At 41.4% G+C, this 19,809-nt stretch overlaps 1 protein-coding gene across 3 annotated transcripts in view; it reads left to right on the top strand.

Annotated features, from left to right (window-relative positions):
• pygl (phosphorylase, glycogen, liver) overlaps window positions 1-19,809 on the top strand; it is a 126,027-nt gene that overhangs the window by 51,544 nt on the left and 54,674 nt on the right. For all 3 annotated transcript variants that reach the window (XM_048600214.1, XM_048600216.1, XM_048600215.1), the window contains 2 exons: window positions 1,441-1,552; window positions 15,455-15,537. In XM_048600214.1, the coding sequence (XP_048456171.1) occupies window positions 1,441-1,552; window positions 15,455-15,537 (195 nt within the window). The remainder of the gene's footprint in view (window positions 1-1,440; window positions 1,553-15,454; window positions 15,538-19,809) is intronic.

The raw sequence follows: 19,809 nt of genomic DNA, 5'->3' as shown, positions 1-19,809 counted from the left end.
CACTTTTCCAGGTTGAATTCCATCTGCCACTTCTTTGCCCAACTCTGCATCCTGTCAATGTCCTGTTGCAACGTACAACAGCCCTCCACACTATCCACAACTCCACCAACCTTCGTGTCATCGGCAAACTTACTAACCCACCCTTCCACTTCCTCATCCAAGTCATTTATAAAGATCACAAAGACCAGAGGTCTCAGAACAGATGCCTGCGGAACACCACTGGTCACCAAGCTTCAGGCTGAATGCTTTCTATCTACTACCACCCTCTGTCTTCTATTAGACAGCCAATTCTGTATCCAGTTGTTCAGGTATCCGCTGCCCTTAAATACTTGGTGGGGGTACTCTTCATTTTTTTTGGTGTAGTTCTGGGTTGCTACAGTGTGTTGTCGCTCATTTGAATAGTGTTTTCATGCAACTTCGTTTGTGGGTGTTGGGGTGGTTACTGTTGAAATTCAGCACTTATGTGTGGCTTTTCTGTGTACCTTCATCAGGAATTCCCCATTGGCCCTGCGCTCTACCATGACATCCAGGAATGGGAGCTGTTTGTTCTTTTCCTCTTCCCTGGTGAATTTGATGCCGGTGAGAGTGTTGTTTATTAGTTGGTGTGTCTCCTGTAGTTTGGTCCATTTGATGATGACGTAAGTGTCGTCCACGTATCGGATCCATAGTTTGAGTTAGATTTGCGAGAGGGCCATGCTTTCAAGTCTCTGCATCACCGCTTCTGCTTTTAGTCCGGAGATAGGTGACCCCATGGGTGTCCTGTTGATCTGTTCGTAGAGGCAGAGGATTAGCCATTATAATTGTTAACTACATCCACCCGTGTATGTAATTACTGTCAACACACATAGGTGGATGTGGAGCATCTGGAAAATTTAAAGGTGTAAGTCATTTAAATTTGAAGTTATGGATTGAAGGTTTCCCTAAGGTTTTTGCATCTGTTAATGTTTTGTCTGAACTTACGGAATTATACAGCTTTCTTCTTGTTCAGTTTTAATTTAGTAATGTCATTTATCACCTGTACCAACTATTTTATCAGAGCATAAGGATAACAAAGTCTTGCTGCAAGTCTTTCACTCCAAGATCATTAAACAGTGACACATTGATGAGACAACAGTACATGTTTTAAACTTTGTGATAGACATCAAAATTTAACTTAAGACTAATTTAACAAAAATAAAGTTGTTATTTCTGCTGAAGTATGAGGTCCAGACTTTAGTACGAAACAATAAATATGAGGACAGTTCTAATTATTTTGTGTTATAATTTGTGTCAAGCAGACAAAATCAAAAGGAAAAATATAGAAAATCTATACATTTGAAAATACATCTATAAAGAAAAATACAAATTATTAGCTTTTCACATGTGTACTATTTATTTCAACAAGAAGATAATGACCCCTGTATTGGAAATACAATGATTTTTGTGCTGCTAATACTGCAGGTAGTTCTTGCCATACCATATGATACTCCAGTGCCAGGATACCTGAATAACACTGTGAACACTATGAGGCTGTGGTCTGCCAAAGCACCGAATGACTTCCACTTGCATCACTGTAAGTATTTTTAAAAAGTGAACAGCCCTGATATTAGAAAAATAATTTTACGTATAGGAGATAATCATAAGTATATGGAGATAAACCGTGACAGAGACTTGATGATTTGAATGATCCATTTCTGTGCAGTTACCTTTAAATAACTGTGACTTCAAAATGTAAGCTGTGTAGAGCCATTTCTGTTTTATCTACTGTTATCACCAGATGCAAAGGGGTGGACTGGCTCCACTCTGAACAACCTCCTCTGTCGGCCATAACAAAGAGTTTAATTTTGTTATTGCAAGAGGCTATACCAATCTCCAGTTAAAAATGTAGTTAGCTATTTTTACTGTAGGTAATAATAAGCCAATCAACAAGACTACGTTGAGCTAAAGAAAGCTATTTTATTAACTGTTATGACTCTTTTTTGAAATTCTGATTAATGTTTTCTTGAGGAAAAAGTAAATGCTGTAACTTTTTTATGTCTGAATAGAGTTTCTAATTTCTAAGAGCTATGAGTCAATCCTGCGTAATTTGTCGGTCAGAGAGAAATTTGGATTTTTGGTAGTTGAATTAAATCTTCACATTTGTGGTGACTCCGGGAATAGTGAGGCCTGATACAATGCAGTACCCCAGTGACCCTTGAGAAATGTGGATAGCAAAAGATCATAAAGAAAGGATTCTTTATTCCATTCACATCAGTTTTTGCAAACATGAAGGGCAAATTAAAGTTACTATAAAAAAACAGAATACATGGAAATCGAGATAACACAGTGTGGAGCTGGAGAAGCACAGCAGACCAGGCAGCATCAGAAGAGCAGGAAAGTTGACGTTTCAGGTCGGGATCCTGAGGAAGGGTCCTGACCCAAAACGTCAACTTTCCTGCTCCTCTGATGCTGCCTGGCCTGCTGTGCTCCTCCAGCTCCACACTGTGTTATCTCTGACACCAGCATTGGCAGTTCTTACTATCTCATACATGGAAATAATTCTGTAGCTCACATCTGGCTGAAGCTGTATCTTCCTCTAGATGAGGCCTCCTTGTGAGAAAGATATTCTTCTCTCCAGTGAGGAAAGCTTGACTGCTCGAGTTCCTCAGCTCATGCCATCCCTTTCCACCATCATTTGCTGCTGGAGGCCCTGAAACACACTTCCCTGCTTAAGACTTGCTATTTAAGATTCTTGAGTAGATTTGTAGCTCGGGTTGTGGATGCTGTGGTGGATGCCGAGCTGGTTCATTAGTTCGCAGATGTTTCATTACCCTGCTGGGTAACATCATCAGTGCAGCCTCTGATAAAAGTGCTGTTGTGTTTTCCCGCCTGCACCGCAGGGTTTAAATACCAGGTGGGAAAACACAACAGTGCTTCATCAGATGCTGTACTGATTATGTTGCCAGCAGGGTAATGAAACATCTGTGAACTAACGAACCAGCTCGGCGAGCGAACCAACCACAGTAAGACTTGCTATCCTGGCAACCATGCATAGCATAGTGACCAATTACAAAACAGCTGTATGCTCAACAGGTTTGATTATGCCATAGCTAGAATGTTTGGGCAACATTCTCTTTCTGCATCACCGGTCTGAGCAAATGGCAAGGATTGGCATGATATCCAGCATTTGCTTGAGGGACCTTCTCAGCTCCTTGTCTGCATGAGTACTTTGCATGGGGTCCAGGCTCTGTGGATGAAAATCCACACTGAGATTTAGATCTGTTAGATCCCCAAGAGTCATATGATCCGCATCAATGCCATAGACTTTGCAACGCACTTTTAGGATCTCGCTTCTGAAGTTGCACCCCTGATCACAGTGAATCCAACATGGAGCACCAAAACACATAAACTAATGATGTACAAACACTCTTAGTTTAATTGACGCCTTTGGTCAAGGGTGACCTACATAAGCTTGATGGTGATATACCTAAGTTCAAAACTGCTCAGTCCTGTTATTGCTCTGGCCAACGACGATAGTATCCATTGCAAGATCTACAGAGGTCTCATGGCAACTAGGGATCCCATGCTGGGGTGAAGTTGCTTTTCGACTTTGGCCAAAGTACATCTCTCACAATAGTCATCAATATCAGCAACCATCTAGGGCCAATAATATTGTTCTCTGGTCAGCACAGGCATATTTTATGCTGCTTGGTGTCCCGCTTGATCATGATCCACTATCAGCACTTGACACTTGGGAAGAATGAGTTGGATCACCTCTTTCTAATTGTCATGAACCAGCTGTTAGGGGACTTCATCGCTCTCCCTGCTCCTCTCCCAGCATCTCAACAGTTTTCATGCCTATTTTTTTTCTCATCAGCTGGGGCCAGGTGGCAGATGTTGAGAATTCCAGTCAAGCAGTGAGGCCATGTCAATTAGCTGAAATTGTTTGAGGTCCTCTTTTAAGAAAGACGGCTTAGGTAAAACCATGCCTGGCACTACTTTTGTAGACCTGGTTTGGATCTCTCACATATGTTAATCAGTGAGAATCGGCTGAATTTTACTCTGAATGCCATAGGAAATCATGATTGAAATGTGGCCTTTCTCTTGGGGCATGGGCAAAGGCAAATAGCTCCCTTCAACTATACAGGGATTGGTTCTTTCCTGGGGCCAGTTTTGTGACTTTGTGCATCTGCATGCGGAGTGCTTTAGTCTGTACTGTTTGGATCTAGATTTAAACTGTGACCTGTTGGGTCTTTCTTCCTCCAGCTTGGTAGACATTTGAAAGTAGCTGAGTTCTTGTCTGTAAACAGTTTAAACTTTGCATTGATCAGAATGTCTCTGAATGTCTGGGAAATAGACGTCTCAAAGCTAACAGATTGTTTCATACTGAGGTAATTCTGCATATTGCTATTTTTTTAATTTGAGACTCCAACTGGCATGAGCAATAACCACTCTTTTCTGCTCTTGTACAAGTAAGAGCACCACTCTAAGATCAAGGAAACTGGTTTGGTTTCTAGTATGAAAAGGATCTGGAAATCTGCGTAGCCACAACAGGTGATGAGATAGCATCTGCTTAAAACCGCAAAAGGGCAGCTGCCTATGATGCTCCATGAGGTATCAGGTGTTGTACATCTATTCCCACTGGCTCCTTCAGCATTCTTTGATTTTTTTTAGCAAGTCATGGAGTAAGGTGGCCAACAGCCTTGAGCAAACCTCCCATCGTAAACAGCTAGACCAAGGAACCCAGGCAGTTCTATTCTCACCCTGTCTTAGGCTGGGATCACTTCTGTCCTGGTCGGATTTTCTCATCATCAGGAGTAATGCCTTCCTCAGAAATGAAGTGCCCAAGCTACCATTCTTTTACTTGGAAAAGTCGGCACTTCACTGGTTTGACTTTCAATTTTGACAAGCAAATTAGGATGATATCTAGCCTTTCAAAGGCCAGTTCAAACGTTGAGCTGAAGGTGAATATTTCATCCAGATACACAAATGAAAGTGGTAGGGACCCAAATGGCATTCTCACGTATGTATAAAGTGTGCTGTTGCTTATTCAGGGTACAATGTCTTCAAAATCTTGTCAAACAATAGACAGCTGATTATAACTATGGGCCAAATTGAAACTACAGAAATGCTTTTAACCTTTGAGAACTTGTACATTCTTTCTTAGTCCTAGGTAAAGTCCTTTTAAGTTGATGTATCGAGCGCCTAGTAATCAACACAGGTTGTCTTTCGTCATCATGAGGACTATGGACGGGTGTGTGCGGATTTGATGACTTTTGAATGATACCTTGCTTTAAAGGCTAGTACACTTTGAATGCATGGAACAAAGTCAAAAACTCCTGAGCCCCATCTGCCAACCTCATAATGTGCTGCTTATTTATACTGGTCATCAAACATGCTTTCCAAGGGCATTCAGATTTTTTTTAAACTTTCAAAGCCAATATCATACACATTCTGAATTTTCCTACTTCCACTTGAGTATTGATTAGGTCATTAACTACCATCCTAGGTTATGAAAAGTGCGATTGAGGATAGATATTTGTTTGGTGAGAAGGGAAGAACATTGCACTACATGGGATCTCTAGTCCCGAGGGCAGTGGCTGTGTTTATTGAAGGCATTCTTTTTTTGAAGTGTCCAGCCCTCTCTCAATTCCGCCACATCTTTGGAGCGTTCCTTGAAAAGGATCCACTACGTGTCTTCCTATGGATACAGAACAATAAGAACAGAATCTGTGTTTGCTTTGCTTGTCCGTACCAGCAGTCACCACCCTGATGGTATCCTCTTTCTTGGTCTTAGGAGTCCAGGTTTTCCCCACAAGACAGATGATGTGATCCCAAATTTCAAAGAAGGATAATTGAGCTTTGACATTATTAAGCCTTTACAAATCCATCCCAATAGACTGTTGCAAAGTTGGGTAGACTATTTGTGGATTGGATGTTAGAATTTGGTGTTTGCAAAATATTGGGGGAAAAGCATTGCGTGGTCCCTTCAAAAGATTGTGCTTTTTCTATGCTTAGAGATTTAGACAAAATGTCAGTGAGCATCTTGAAAGTTTGAAAGTACATAGAGAGCACCTAAATTGAAACATTTGTATCAAAAGGCCATACAGTTAGCAGTTTTGTTTTGTTATCAAGACAACAAGTTTTGAATTTAGCCAATCAATTCGAACCAGGCACTTGGATACCAATAACCAATTAAATTTAAATCTGATGGTTTTGACAACATAGGACCAATCCTATTGTAAAAAATTAATATGCCATCAAAGGTATAAAAGAAGAGGGCAGTTGGACAAAGACAGGAGAGTTAACTGCCGCTTGCCAGAGTTAATAGCCATCAGCTCTCAAGAGAGAATTGTTGGCTCTCACAGAATCCTCTAAGTCTTAGAGAAAGTACCATTTAAATCAAGTGTACCAATCGCACAACTAGTTAATATTCCTGATAGAAGAATTGACGGAGAAGGTGTTCCTGACAGAACGTTCAATGGAGAAGGCACAGAATATTCTGGAAGACACATAACCTGGCTGTAATTTCGAGAGACTAAATTCTAATTTTTATTTCTGTTTTATATAAGTGCGACTTGTATTTATTGAAACAGCATACCATTAGAATCTTGTTTTATTTGGGGATGGTTAGTAGTTAGATGGGGTTTATTCGGTTTGTTAATAGTTTAGTTAATTCGTTCACTGTTAGGATTAGATAAATAAATTGTTACTGGTTGATTGTAAAGTGAGTGTCAGGGGTTTATTTTATTTAACCACTAGAAGTTGCTAAAAGACTGATTATACTCCTTTTCACATTCCTTTTTAAAGATTATACGGTGAGGTATACACCTCTTTGGGTGTTTAGATTTTAGATCTCGGGGGTGGGGCGGGTGGTTAACCTCCATTTTAAAGCAATACCCTTCTCTCACTGCTTCAGCCAGGCTGTCCTTCAGTAGCATGTCACAGGTTGATTTGAAGGATAGTTCTAGGAGGATGATGCGACTGACTAACTTCACCAGCACCATGAATATGGGAGTTCAGTCCTCCCCTTTAGCTTGCTTACATTCATAATACTCATACTGTAGCTCTTACAAGCTGCTGCTGTCCCCCAACCCTTGTCAGTACTCAATGATCTACTGCAGACCTCTTTGAATTTCTGCACCTCGTTCCAACTTTATGTTGTGGGTTTACTTGCACAGATGTTCCATTGCGCCTTACTGTTGATGACCCTGGATGCCATAACCAGCTATGCATCCTCGATCCATTCTACAGTCATCAGAACATCAAATGTTTCTGGTCTTACCCAAAAGCTGTACAGCATCCTGCTCATTGACAAGAAGAAGATCTTCCTCCATAGCATTAAGGAACCTTAAGGACACTCTAGGAGCCCCTGCCTAGGTTTGGCCTAAAAGTCTGATTTCCTTTGCCAACACCTGCAACTCCTCCAGTGATACTGGAATCTATTACAAATATATCTATCTCCTTAAATTTATTCGATGTCCCAGAATCCACCACACTCAGGGGTAGTGAATTCCACGGATTCATGACCCTTCATGAGATGTAATTCATCCTCATCTCAGTTTTAAATCTGACACCCCTTAGCCTTAACCTAGCAGCATCTCGGTTCGGATTGCCCCACAAGGAGAATCATCCACTCTGTGTCTACTTTGTCAATCCCCTTTAACATTACATAAATCTCAATTAGATATCCTCTCATTCTTCTAAACTCTAAGGAGTACAGGCCTGAACTGCTCAATCTTTCCTCATATGACAAGCCTTTCATAGAGTCATAGAGTCATACAGCACGGAAACAGACCCTTTGGTCCAACCAGTCCATACCGAACATAATCCCAAACTAAACTAATCCCACCTGCCTGGTCTTGGCCATATCTCTCCAAACCTTTTCATGTACTTATCCAAATGTCTTTTAAAGATTGTAATTGTATGCACATTCATCATTTCCTCAGGAAGGTGGTTCACACACGAACCACCCTCTGTGTAAAAAATTTGCTCCTCATGTCTTTTTTAAATCTCTGTTCTCACCTTAAAAATGTGCCCTCTGGTCTTGAAATCCCCCATCCTATGGAAGAGACAACTACAATTAACTCTATCTACATCTGTCATTATTTTGTAAACTTCTATAAGGTCGCTTCTCAACCTGCTATGCTCCAGTGAAAGAAGTCCCAGCCTTTCCAGCCTTTCTTTCTTTATATCTCAAGCCTTCCATACTAAGCATTATCCTGGAAAATCTCTTCTGAACCCTCTCCAACTTAGTAATACCCTTCCTATAACTGGGCAACCAGAACTGGACACAGTATTCCAGAAGAGATCTCACCTATATCCTGTACAACCTCAACATGACTCACCAACTCCTAAACTCAAAGGACTGAGCAATGAAGGCAAGTATGCCAAACACCTTTGCAACCATCCTGTCTATATGTGACACAAACTTCAAAGAATTATGTACCCTGAGCCTCTAGGTCTCTCTATTCTACAACAGCACCCAAGGCCTTACCACTAATTGTATAAGCCCTACCCTTGTTTGTTGTAGCAGAATCCCATACCTCACATTTATCTATATTGAACTCCATCTGCCATTTTTCAGCCTATTGACGAATTTGATCAAGATCCTTTTGTAATCTTAGAAAACATTCTTCACTATTATGCCACCAATTTTGGTGTCATCTGCAAACTTGCTAACCACACCTTCTATATTCTCATCCAAATCATTTATATAAATGACAAACAAAAGGAGACTCAGAACCGATCCCTGAGGAATACTGCTGGTCATAGGCCTGCATCCGAAAAGCAACCCTCCACCACCACTCTCTGTCCCCTGCCGTTAAGCCAATTATGTATCCAATTATGTATTTGGCAAGCTCACCCTGAATCCCATTAATCTAGTGAACCTCCTTTGGACTGCCTCCAACGCAATTATGTCTTTCGTCAAGTTAGGGGACCAAAACGTTACACAGTGCTCCAGATGTGGTCTCACCAATGCCTTGTACAGTTCCAAGAACACTTTCCTACTTTGATACTCTTTAGCAATAAATATCTAAATTCATTTGCCCTCCTTATTACTTGCTGTACTTGCATAATAGCTTTCTGTGGTTTTTTCATGAGAACACCCAGATCTCTTTGCACGAAAACATTTTGAAGTTTGTATCCGCTTAGACAATATGTTGTGTTTTTAATCTTCTGACCAAATTTGATAACCTTGCACTTATCCATATTAAACTCCATCTGCCAAATTTTGGCCCATTCACCTTACCCATCCAAATTCATTTGTAAATTTCTTATTCCCTTATTTCAATTTAGTTTCTCACCTATTTTCATGTCATCAGCAAATTTAGCTATAGTACAGTCAATCCCTGCATTGAAGTTAATATAGCTTATAAATAGTTGGGATCCAAGGACTGAACTCTGTAGCACCCCAGTAGTTACAGCTTGCCAACCAGAAAAGGGCCCATTTATCCCCTCTCTGCTTTCTGTTGGTTAGACAATTCTCTATCCAAGCAAATATAACATCCCTAACTCAGTGTGATCTTACCATGTGTATTAATATTTTGTACGGCACCTTATCAAATGCTTTCTGGAAGTCCAGATGCACAACATCTGCAGAACTCCCATTATCCATTTTGCTTGTTACATCTTCAAATAACTTAACAAATTGGTAAAACCGGATTTACCCTTCATAAAAACATGCTGACTCTAATGGATTCACTCCATAATTTAAAAGAGATTAAACTAAGCGATCTGCTACTTATAGTTTGCTACTTATTGCCTTGCTCCCTTTTTGGATAAAGGTATTACATTAACATTTTTCTAATCACCTGGAACTTTTCCAGAAGCCAGGGAATTTTGGAACATTATAATCAATGTTTTCACTATCTCTGTTGGCGTTTCCTTTAAAACTCTAGGATGTAGCTTATCAGTCCTTGGAGACTTGTCTGCATTTAATCATAATAGTTTGCTCAGAACTTTTTCCCTAGTGATGACAGCTTTTTTAAGTTCTTACTTCTCTATAACATTATTACAATTAGGATGGTTTCAGTGTCCTTTGCTGTGAAACTGAGTCAAAATACTGATTTAGTGTCTGTGCCATTCCTATTATCCCCACTGGCACATGGTGGCTCAGTGGTTAGTACTGCTGCCTCACAGTGCCAGAGACTGGGTTCAATTCCAGCTTTGGGCAACTGCCCTTGTGGAGTTTGCAATTCTTCTTGTGTCTGTGTGGGTTGGCTCCAGGTGCTCTGCTTTCCTCCCACAGTCCAAAGATGCACATATTAGGTGGATTGGCCATGCCAAATTGCCCATAGTTTTTTTTTATTCATTCACGGGATGAGGGTGTTACTGGCTAGGCAGCATTTATTGCCCATCCCTAATTTCCCAGCGGGCAGTTAAGAATCAACCACTGTGGGTCTGGAGTCACATGTAGGCCAGACCAGGTAAGGATGGCAGTTTCCTTTCCTAAATGACATCAGTGAACCAGGTGGGTTCACAATTGACAATGGATTTGTGGTCATTGTTAGACTGTTAATTCCAGATGTTTTTTTGAATTCAAATTCCACCATCTGCCATGTCGGGATTCTGTCCAGGGATGTGCAGGGAAGGTGCGTTACCATGGGACATGCAGGGTTACGGGAGTGGGTCTGGGTGGGATGTTCTTCGGAGGGTTGGTGTGGACTCAATGGGCTGAAAGGCCTGCTTCCACATTGTAGGGATTCTATGACTATTAACTCCACAGTTTCGTCCTCTAAGGGGCTAACATTCATTTTAGCTGTTCTCTTTTTATATACTTACAGAGGCTTTTGTTATGAGTTTTTACATTTTGTGCTAGTTTTCTTTCACAATTAACCTTAACTCTTCTTATTTCACAATTAACCTTAACTCTTCTTATTACTTTTTTAGTAACACTTCCTTAGTGTTTAGAAATTTCTCAATCCTCCAGGCTGCCAGTGACCTTTGCAATATGGAATACCTTAGTGTTTGCCTTTATGTTATCTTTAACTTCTTTGCTTAGCCATGGATGTTTTTTCCCCCTCTAACAATCTTTCTTCCACTCTGGAATATATTTTACTTGGGAGGAATTGAATATTTCCTTAAATGTCTGCCATTGTTCATTAACTGTCCTACCTTGTCTATTTACAGAGTCCAGTGTAAAAATCTGTTCTCAATCTCATGTATTTGCCTTTGTTTAACACCAGGACACTAGTATGAGACTCAATTTTCTCATCATCAAACTGAATTTGGTATTCCTGCATGTTAAGATCACTCTTCCATAGAGAATCTTTTACTCTGAGATCAATAATTAATCCCATTTTATTACACAATACCAAATCCAAAATATCCTGCCCCCGATTGGTTCCCAAAATATGACTCCAAGGAACAATCTTTAATACACTCCATGAACTTTCCCCCAACACTGTCCTAGTTGATTTAATTTGAAGAAAACACCCTTTCCTGTACAGAGCTTCCACTCAATTGTTTAAACTCTGCTGTTCAGTGCCTGTTCTCACCATTGCCACCTGCTGTTGGATGCCCTGTTACAGTTCCTGTTGTCTGAACAATATTTGGACTCTCCATATTACAAGGAACCATCTTCTCATACTACCATATGAATATGTACATAATTATCTAACTGGCAAGAAGACCGTTGCTACTTTTTATTAGCGTTGTGATTTAAACTTTCTGGCTATTGGCTCATTGTTTGAAAGGTACACGAAAACAGAAAAAACTGCAGATGCTGGAATTTCCAAAGTAGACAAACAGGAAGCTGGAAGAACACAGCAGGCCAGGCAGCATCTGAAGGAAAGGAGCAGTCAACATTTCGGGTAAAGGCTTACTTCCGAAATGTTGGCTACTCCTTTCCTCCAGATGCTGCCTGGCCTGCTGTGTTCTTCCAGCCTCCTGTTTGTCTACCCTAGTTTAAGATTAGCATTATCTGCATTTCTGGGCAAAACAGCATACTTCCCTGACAGTTTTTCTGGAAGTTGCTCTTGCAACAGCCTACAGATTTCAAACATTATTTCCCTGTGGCCAACGCAACTACAAAAATGGTAAATCTTTTTTTGAGGTATGCTTAGATCACATAGGATAGGCTAATAGCATGAATACACACTGTACCCTAGAAAATAGTGGTTCCAACGCAAGAAGTACAGGACTTAATGATTGCTTGTCTCTTTGAAACCCAATCGTGGTAAAACATAGGATATCTAATTCTCATATGTAACCTTCAAGTAATGACATGGCACTTATAATTTTGTTTCCTCATAACCTGTAGAACAGGCATGGAATTACCTGTACGGGGGAGTTTATGGAGAGCTGAGTAGCACCTTAATATCCTAGAGATCTGAGTTAATTGCTTCATACCAGGATTGGTCATCACCAATGACTGCAGTTAATTCAGGCACTCATATAACAGGAATAAAAACACAAAGTGCTGGAGAAACTTAGCAGGTCTGGCAGCATCTGTGGAGAAAAGTGTTAGTGTTTCAATCCAATAGGACCCTTTCAAACTGAAGGGAGGCTGTTGCAAAAGAGGGTGGAGGAGGAACAAGGTGGAACAGATGGGAAAGGTATCCAAAGCAAAAGGCAAAGAGAATGCTAATGGTAGTAGGAAAGAAATATAGATGAAGACTAGGTGTTGATGGTGGGTGTAAATAGAAAATAAGCCCATACAAACAAGACATATGTCAGATGGGGAGGGGTGGTAATGGGGCAGGTGGGGTTACCAAATAGAGAAGAGAGTTCATGGTCTGAAGTTGTTGAACTCAGTGTTGACTCCTGAATTCTGCTAGGGGCCCAAGTGGAGAATGAGATGCTGTTAATCCAGCTTCCACTAGCATTTGCTGGAACACTGAAGCAGGATAGGACAGAAATGTTAGTGTGAGAGCATGATGTTATATTTAAATGGCAAGTAACCAGAATGTAGAAGTCATTCTTGTAGACTGAGTGGAGGGGGTCTGCAAAATGGTCACCCAGTTTGCATTTGGTCTCTGAAAAGTGCAGGAAACTACATTATGAGCAGTGAATACAGAACATCAGGCTGAAAGCAGTTTCACTCTGAAGGTGTGTCTCGGGTCTTGAATAGCGAGGGGACAGGAGGTAAAGTATTACTCTTTTCGTAATCGCATGAGAAGGTACTATGGAGGGATAAAGAGGTGTTGGGAGTGATGGAGGAATGAGCCAGAGTGTCACGGAGGCAACAGACCCTGCAGAATGCTGACAGGGCAGGGTAGATGTGTTTGGTTGTGGTATTCTGCTGGATGTGGTGGAAATGGTGGATGGAGATTGTTTGAATGTGAAGGTTGGTGGGATATAACGTGTGTACAGGGTGAACCCTGTTGTTGTGGGAGGGAGAAGAAGCACTTGAGCCAGAGGTTTGGGAAATAGTGTGGGCACATACCATCGAGACCCAGTCATTCACTGTGGGGAGGAGATTAGTGGCTGCCTCAACAGCACACCCTCTGTGAAATATAGAATTACTGACTTTGGGGTCTCCTTGCTCTTTTGGCCATTTGTGATTTGCAGTTGTTTCTCTCTGTATCAGTGAAGTAATGATGGTGAATACTGGCCAAAGCACTGACCAGGATTTTATGTATTACTTGTAGATTTCTATGACACTACTAATAGATTATCTTGGGTCTGAAGCATGGTTATGGTGTATAGTTGATAGCAGCTATAATTAAGATCTCTGTGCTGTGCCGTTAGGGATATGGTCAAATTAAGTACATTCTTGAGGATGTTTGTGAAGAAACTCTTGTTAGCAGCTTCTTAAAAGGCCCTAACTTCTGCTTGAAAAGAGGCCACTCTGTTATGGTCAGGAAATCAATTCTTATTTTAATATGGACAACACACTGTGGAACTGGCAGAAAACAGCAGGTGAGGCTGCATTAGAGGAGCAGGTAAGTTAACGTTTTGGGTCAGGACCCTTCTGCTGAAATGGGAATGAGGAAGGGAGATGGGAAATAAGTACAGGGAGGAAGAGTGGGGCTGGGGTAAGGTAGATGGGATGGTGATAGGTGGATGCAGGTAGGGAGTGATGCGGATTGGGTGGGGCGGATAGGTGGGAAAGAAGATGGACAGGTTGTGTCAGGTCAAGGAGGCAGGAGGGAGGATGGGTGGGGTTGGAGAAAGATAGGTGGGGAGGTGATAGGTGGATACGTAGGGAGTAGTGGGGATTGGTTAGTGGGAAGGGTAGGGCAGGTAGGTGGGGAAGAAGATTGACAGGTTGTGTGAGGTCAAGGAGGCGGGAATAAGAGGGAGGTTTGGACGTGGGATGAGGCCAGGGTGGGGAGATTTTGAAACTGGTGAATTCTATTTTAAGGCCATTGGGCTGTAGGCTCAAGGAGGAATATGAGGTGTTGCTCCTCCAGTTTGCGTGTGGCACTGGAGGAGGCCCAGGATGGACATGTCATCATGTGAGTGGGAGGGGACTTAAAATGGTTGGCAACTGGATGTCCTCCTATTTCAAGGACTGCAATTTCTCCCTTCCAGTGATCAAAAATGCCCTCAACAGCATCTCTTGCATTTCCTGAACTTCTGCCTTCAGAACCCCCTCCCTCCAACAAAAATAAAGACAGAATCTCCCTGGTCCTTACATACCACGCCACCAATCTCAGCATCCAGTATGTCATTCTCCGCCACTTCTGCCACCTACAATCAGACCCCATGACCAAAGAGATATTTCCCTTCCCACCCCTATCTGCCTTTCATAGGGACCGGTGACTCCACGACTCCCTCGTCCGCTTCACACTCCCCACTGACCCCACCAGACGTGGCACCTTTCCCTGCAACCACATGAAGTGCTACACCTGCCCCTACATCTCCATCCAATGCCCAAATCACACGTTTCATATCTGACAGGGTTTCACCTGTATATCCTCCAACCTGGTCTACTCTATCTGTTGCTCCTGATGTGGCTTCCTCTACATCAGTGATACCAAGCACAGACTCGGGGACCGTTTCGTGGAGCATCTGCGCTGTGTATGCGATAATCGACAACACCTTCCGGTTGCCAACCGTTTTAACTCCCCCTCCCACTCCTTGATGACATGATAATCCTGGGCCTCCTCCAGTGCCACAATGACACCACATGCAAACTGGAGGATCAACACCTCATATTCTGCCTTGGGGGCCTTGGGAGCCTACAGCCTGATGGCCTTAACATAGAATTCACCAGTTTTAAAATCTCCCCACCCCCGGCCTCATCCCATGTCCAAATTTTCGGTCTGGGAGATTTCCCAAGTCTGTGTAATTACTGGTGTAATAATTAGAGTTAAGTGTTTTTTTTTAGTCATATGAATCAAAGTTGTTGCTTCGTGAACTAGAATGCCAAAACATTATGATCATGAATCCTTTATTGTAATACATCATCTGTACATTAATTTTGACACTAACTGAAATTTAGTATTACTGATGGCTGACATTTCTATTCTTGCTTTGGAATTGCAGTCAAAGTTATTTATTTCATTACACTATATATCAAACATACTTGTTTCTTTTTCAACAGTTAATGTTGGAGACTATATCCAGGCTGTGTTGGACAGAAATCTGGCTGAAAATATTAGCAGAGTTCTCTACCCTAATGATAATGTAAGTACTAAGAGTATTTTCTAAAAGTGGTATATGTGTCTGTATGTTTATATAATTAACTCAATACTAGTAATTCTGGTTTTGCTAATTGTAATGTTCCCAACTGATATTTTTAATGTGGTGGTCTTTCACTGAAACATAAGCATGCTATGCTGTCAATTTGGCTTAACAATAAAACAGAAATTTACATGGAGTCTCCGATTTACAAACATCCGACTGACAAATGCTCATACTTACGAACAGAATCCTATACAGGGTATCATTTTAAAGACCCAACATATGAACATTTCCTATACTTATGAATAGCTGTATTGTGCTCTGACCAGAGAGAGAGTTCCCTTCTCTGTCACATCTTTCAGCTTGACATAACTGTTTCTTTCAATTCCCAGTCTTGAGAAGTTGATAACCTTTTCCTTGATTATTCACACAGATGAGCTTAAACTTTCGTGGCTTCAAATAACACCTTCAGAATTCTAACCAAACACTTCCAGCCTGGAATTATCAAACTAAACTGAGTTGACCTATTATTTAACTGTTTTTCTAGGAGCAACTGTTCTCATATCTGAGCCTAGCCAGGTCATCTGTGAGTTGAAGAATTGCTTTCCAATCTGTAGGGTTTTAATAAGCAAAAATCACTTCTTTGGCGAAATCTTCCCAGACTCTGAATGATATGGGCTATGGCGTGAAGTTTGCGAAAATCGTATGTGATGTTGAGGGAGGCTTTTCTTGACATCAGGATCAACAAATCTCAATTTCCAACTAGGTTTTGGATGTTATGATGATATTCTTGCTAGTTAGTGGAGAAAGACCTATTAATGGTGATTAACTGCTCATTATCACCCTCATTACCACCGAATATAATCACATTAATATGCTAGTTCCATTCTACCACCCAATAGGTAGACACTAGACACTAAAAACACCTGGCAAAAAAATCTCAAGGCATTCTCTTGGAAGCAGACTGTACACATCCAAATCCACAGACTTCGGCATTGAAGACTTGCCAGCCACCCCATATCATCATGGAACATCTCTGGTCCACTTACAGTACCTTTTTGCACTTTAAAGCTACACGTTGGGTGCACCGATAGTTATTGTTGTACTGCTACTACAAAGATGCTTTACGTGTAGGGGCAGTCACCCAGCTCACAGGTTGGATCAGGCTACATTTAGGGCCATTCACTGCTTCCTTAGCGCTTACTTATTTTGAGTCTACCTGGATTCTCACAGCATCACAGCCTTGCCTTGCCTTTTTGTGCTTTGGCCATTCAGCTGAAGATACCTAGGCTTAGAACATTTCTGTCTTGTCTTTCCATTCTGTACAGGCACGGACAGGTTCAGGAAGCTGGTCAAGGTTGTCAGCAGTCCTCAGGCAGGGAAATAGCCTTCAGTTAGGTGGTCCCAGCACAAGAATTCAAGGGCAGCCTCTGATTAAAGTCCAGAGCTTGGGCATGGTTAGTCAATCACTTGAGGCAGTCACAGACAAGATCATCTCCTTGTAAGGAGTGAGGAGGTGAATTTTGGGAAGCCTACCAATCATCTTGGCTCTTTCTGCCCCATTGTGGGCTATTTTCTCCCTGAATGGTAGCAAAAGAGGTTTGATGGAGATGAAACTGGCTAGTGGAGGTGAGGAAAAGTGGTGAATTGGCCCAAGCGAGTGAGTAGGCAACATAGAGGCCAGGTAGTGTTAGTGGTATGGGAGTTGGGTGAGAGCAAGTGAGGGAAGATGTTGCAGACAGTAGTGAGAATGGTAGAACATGAACTTTGGTGGGAAATTGGTACAGTAGAGTAGCAGAGATGGAGTAAGTAAAAGATAGCAGAGAGAAGATGGTGGCACTTAGTCTGGTGGAGAAGGACCTTCTTACACTTTTGGGTATTTGTCCAGGTAGTTGAGACCACTTGATGGAAATCATGGACTATATTGGCAGGATTTGCTTTCATGCTGTCTTCTGCTTGTCCTGAGAAAGAGGACATTGTTCCAGATTCTTGTCCCAAAGTGAAGCACTGATTTCCCTTTATGTTCAGGGCAAATGTCACAAACTGTAACAGTCCTTGTCAAGGAGCACAACAACATTTTACAAATGATGTCAGCATGAGGGATGCCATTCCAGGATGTCCTGGCAGCAGTGAGTTCTTCCAAGTACAGTGAGTGGTACATGAGGGCTAGCATTGGACAAGAATGTCGCCATAGGGGTGGGTCATTAAATTTGCAGCAATACAGTGAGAAAACTCTCTCAGACTCACAGAGGGAACACCTCTGTGAAACTTAACAAAATGAACACAACCCAAAAACATAAGATTAAGCCCAATGCGCACAAGCTTCATCAATAAGCGAGGTATTAAGTACTGAATTAAAAGAGAGAAGTGAGCTGGAGAGGAGGAGAGGTTTCAGAAGTAAATTCCATAATTGAGGACATAGGAAGCTGAAAGCACTAATGGCTCAGCAATTAAAATCAAGGATGCTCAACATATCTCAGATTGTTGAACTGGTAAAGACTATTGTGATAGGGAGACACAATGCTAAGGAGGGATTAAAAATAGTGGTGAGCATTTTAAAGCAAAAGTAGTACTTAACCAGGGGTCTGTGTGAGTCCGCATGTGTGGGGTAATATGTGAACAGGATTTGGTGCGATTAAGAATATCAGCAGCCAGGATTTGGATGACCTCAAATTTGCAGAAGATAGAAAGTGATAAACTGGCCTGAAATGCATTAGAATTGTTAAATCTAGAGAGAATGAGGGTTTCTGCTGCAAATGAACTGAGGCGGGGTGGACAGAAGGCATGTTACGGAGGAGGAAATAGGTGATCTTAGGGATGGCACAGGTAAGTGACTGGATATTCATTTTAGGATCAGAACAGCCTGATTCAGCCTCAATGACACCATCACACCTCCCCATAATACTATCAAAAAAGAACACTGTAAACATTTAAACAATAGGCATACTACTACACACAACAGAAGTAACATTCTTTTCTCCGTTTGTCACATGTCACTGTTAAGCATTCTGTCTTGGCAAAATTCGAAGCTTACCGGTTACAAAACCAACCAATGTAATAACTGATTATAACTCTGGTCTGAAACACATTTAAAGCTAGCACATGGACTGCAGATTTCAAGAAGGCAGCTCACCACCACCTTCTGGAGAGCAACCAGAGATGGGCAATAAATGATGGCCCAGCCAGCAACACTCACATCCTATAAGTGAATAAAAGAAAAAAAAATTAAAGAACCATTCTAAAAGTCATGTTTTAGAAAGTGAGGAATTTAATACCTACTGTGAAACCTATTTGTATAGCTGTGGGTTCCAAGAATGTGCAGATGAACTGGTTTCATGGGGTTGTTTAGAAACGAAGGTGATTGCTTTCTGGATTCGAGACCAGTTACCAGTGACAATGGTCTCTGCCTGCCAAAAGCTATGCAATTGGTTGTTGGGTAGCTGAACAGATTGGGCTGTGAACAAGACAGAGAGAAGCAAGGTAGACCAGAAGTAAATTAGCAGGTCTTCAGCAGCCAAAAAGTTCTCTCAGTTCGCTGCAGTAAGCCACCTTAAGCCCGAGAAAACCATTGTATCTAACCTTCAGCAGATGCTACAATTTGTGACTTTCAACAGGCTAACTCAGAGACCTTTCATAAGAGAACCAGCCACCATGTGTCTCTTGCAAACCAGTGGAAGCATTTTGAAAAAGGAAGGTTCAGGAGAAACCTTCAGATCAGTAAGAATCAACACGAAAAATCTTGTGAACAAAGACAACAGAGCTATTTTCTCCAGTTCTCCTATCACCCTTTTATTTTATGTTCCTGTTTATGCTTGTATGTGTGTATGTGTGTGGAATTGGTTTTGTGTTTGAATTTGTGGAGTTTTGTTAAGTAAGTTTAATTATTTCCCCATAGCTAAAATCTAATTACCTCTAAGAAATAGTGATTCTTATTCAGTGGAGAAAACTGGTCCATGCTTTGTATCAACATGAGTCTTAAAGTTAGACAATTTGGGGATTTTGTGTATTTCTTTCAAAGGCTTTAACTCTTGTGACAACTCCAGGAATAGCAGGGCTTGATTTCCAGTGTGCTACCCCAGTTTATTGTCAGTCATTGTAAAATATCTCCTTTTTCACTTTGAGTTATCTTTGTGCCATTTTCATGTCATTGACTGCAAGATTGTACTGTGGTTTTGCAACTCTCATGTTGTTTTTTAAAATCTGTATTGAATTGAACAGAGTCTAGACTTTGGGACATACCTGTATTTGTGACAGGCCCATCATTTTCCCATTTAT

Source organism: Rhincodon typus, chromosome 8 (assembly GCF_021869965.1).
Source record: "Rhincodon typus isolate 14 chromosome 8, sRhiTyp1.1, whole genome shotgun sequence".
Taxonomy (NCBI): Eukaryota; Metazoa; Chordata; class Chondrichthyes; order Orectolobiformes; family Rhincodontidae; genus Rhincodon; species Rhincodon typus.
This window is presented reverse-complemented; position numbering and strand designations above follow the sequence as displayed.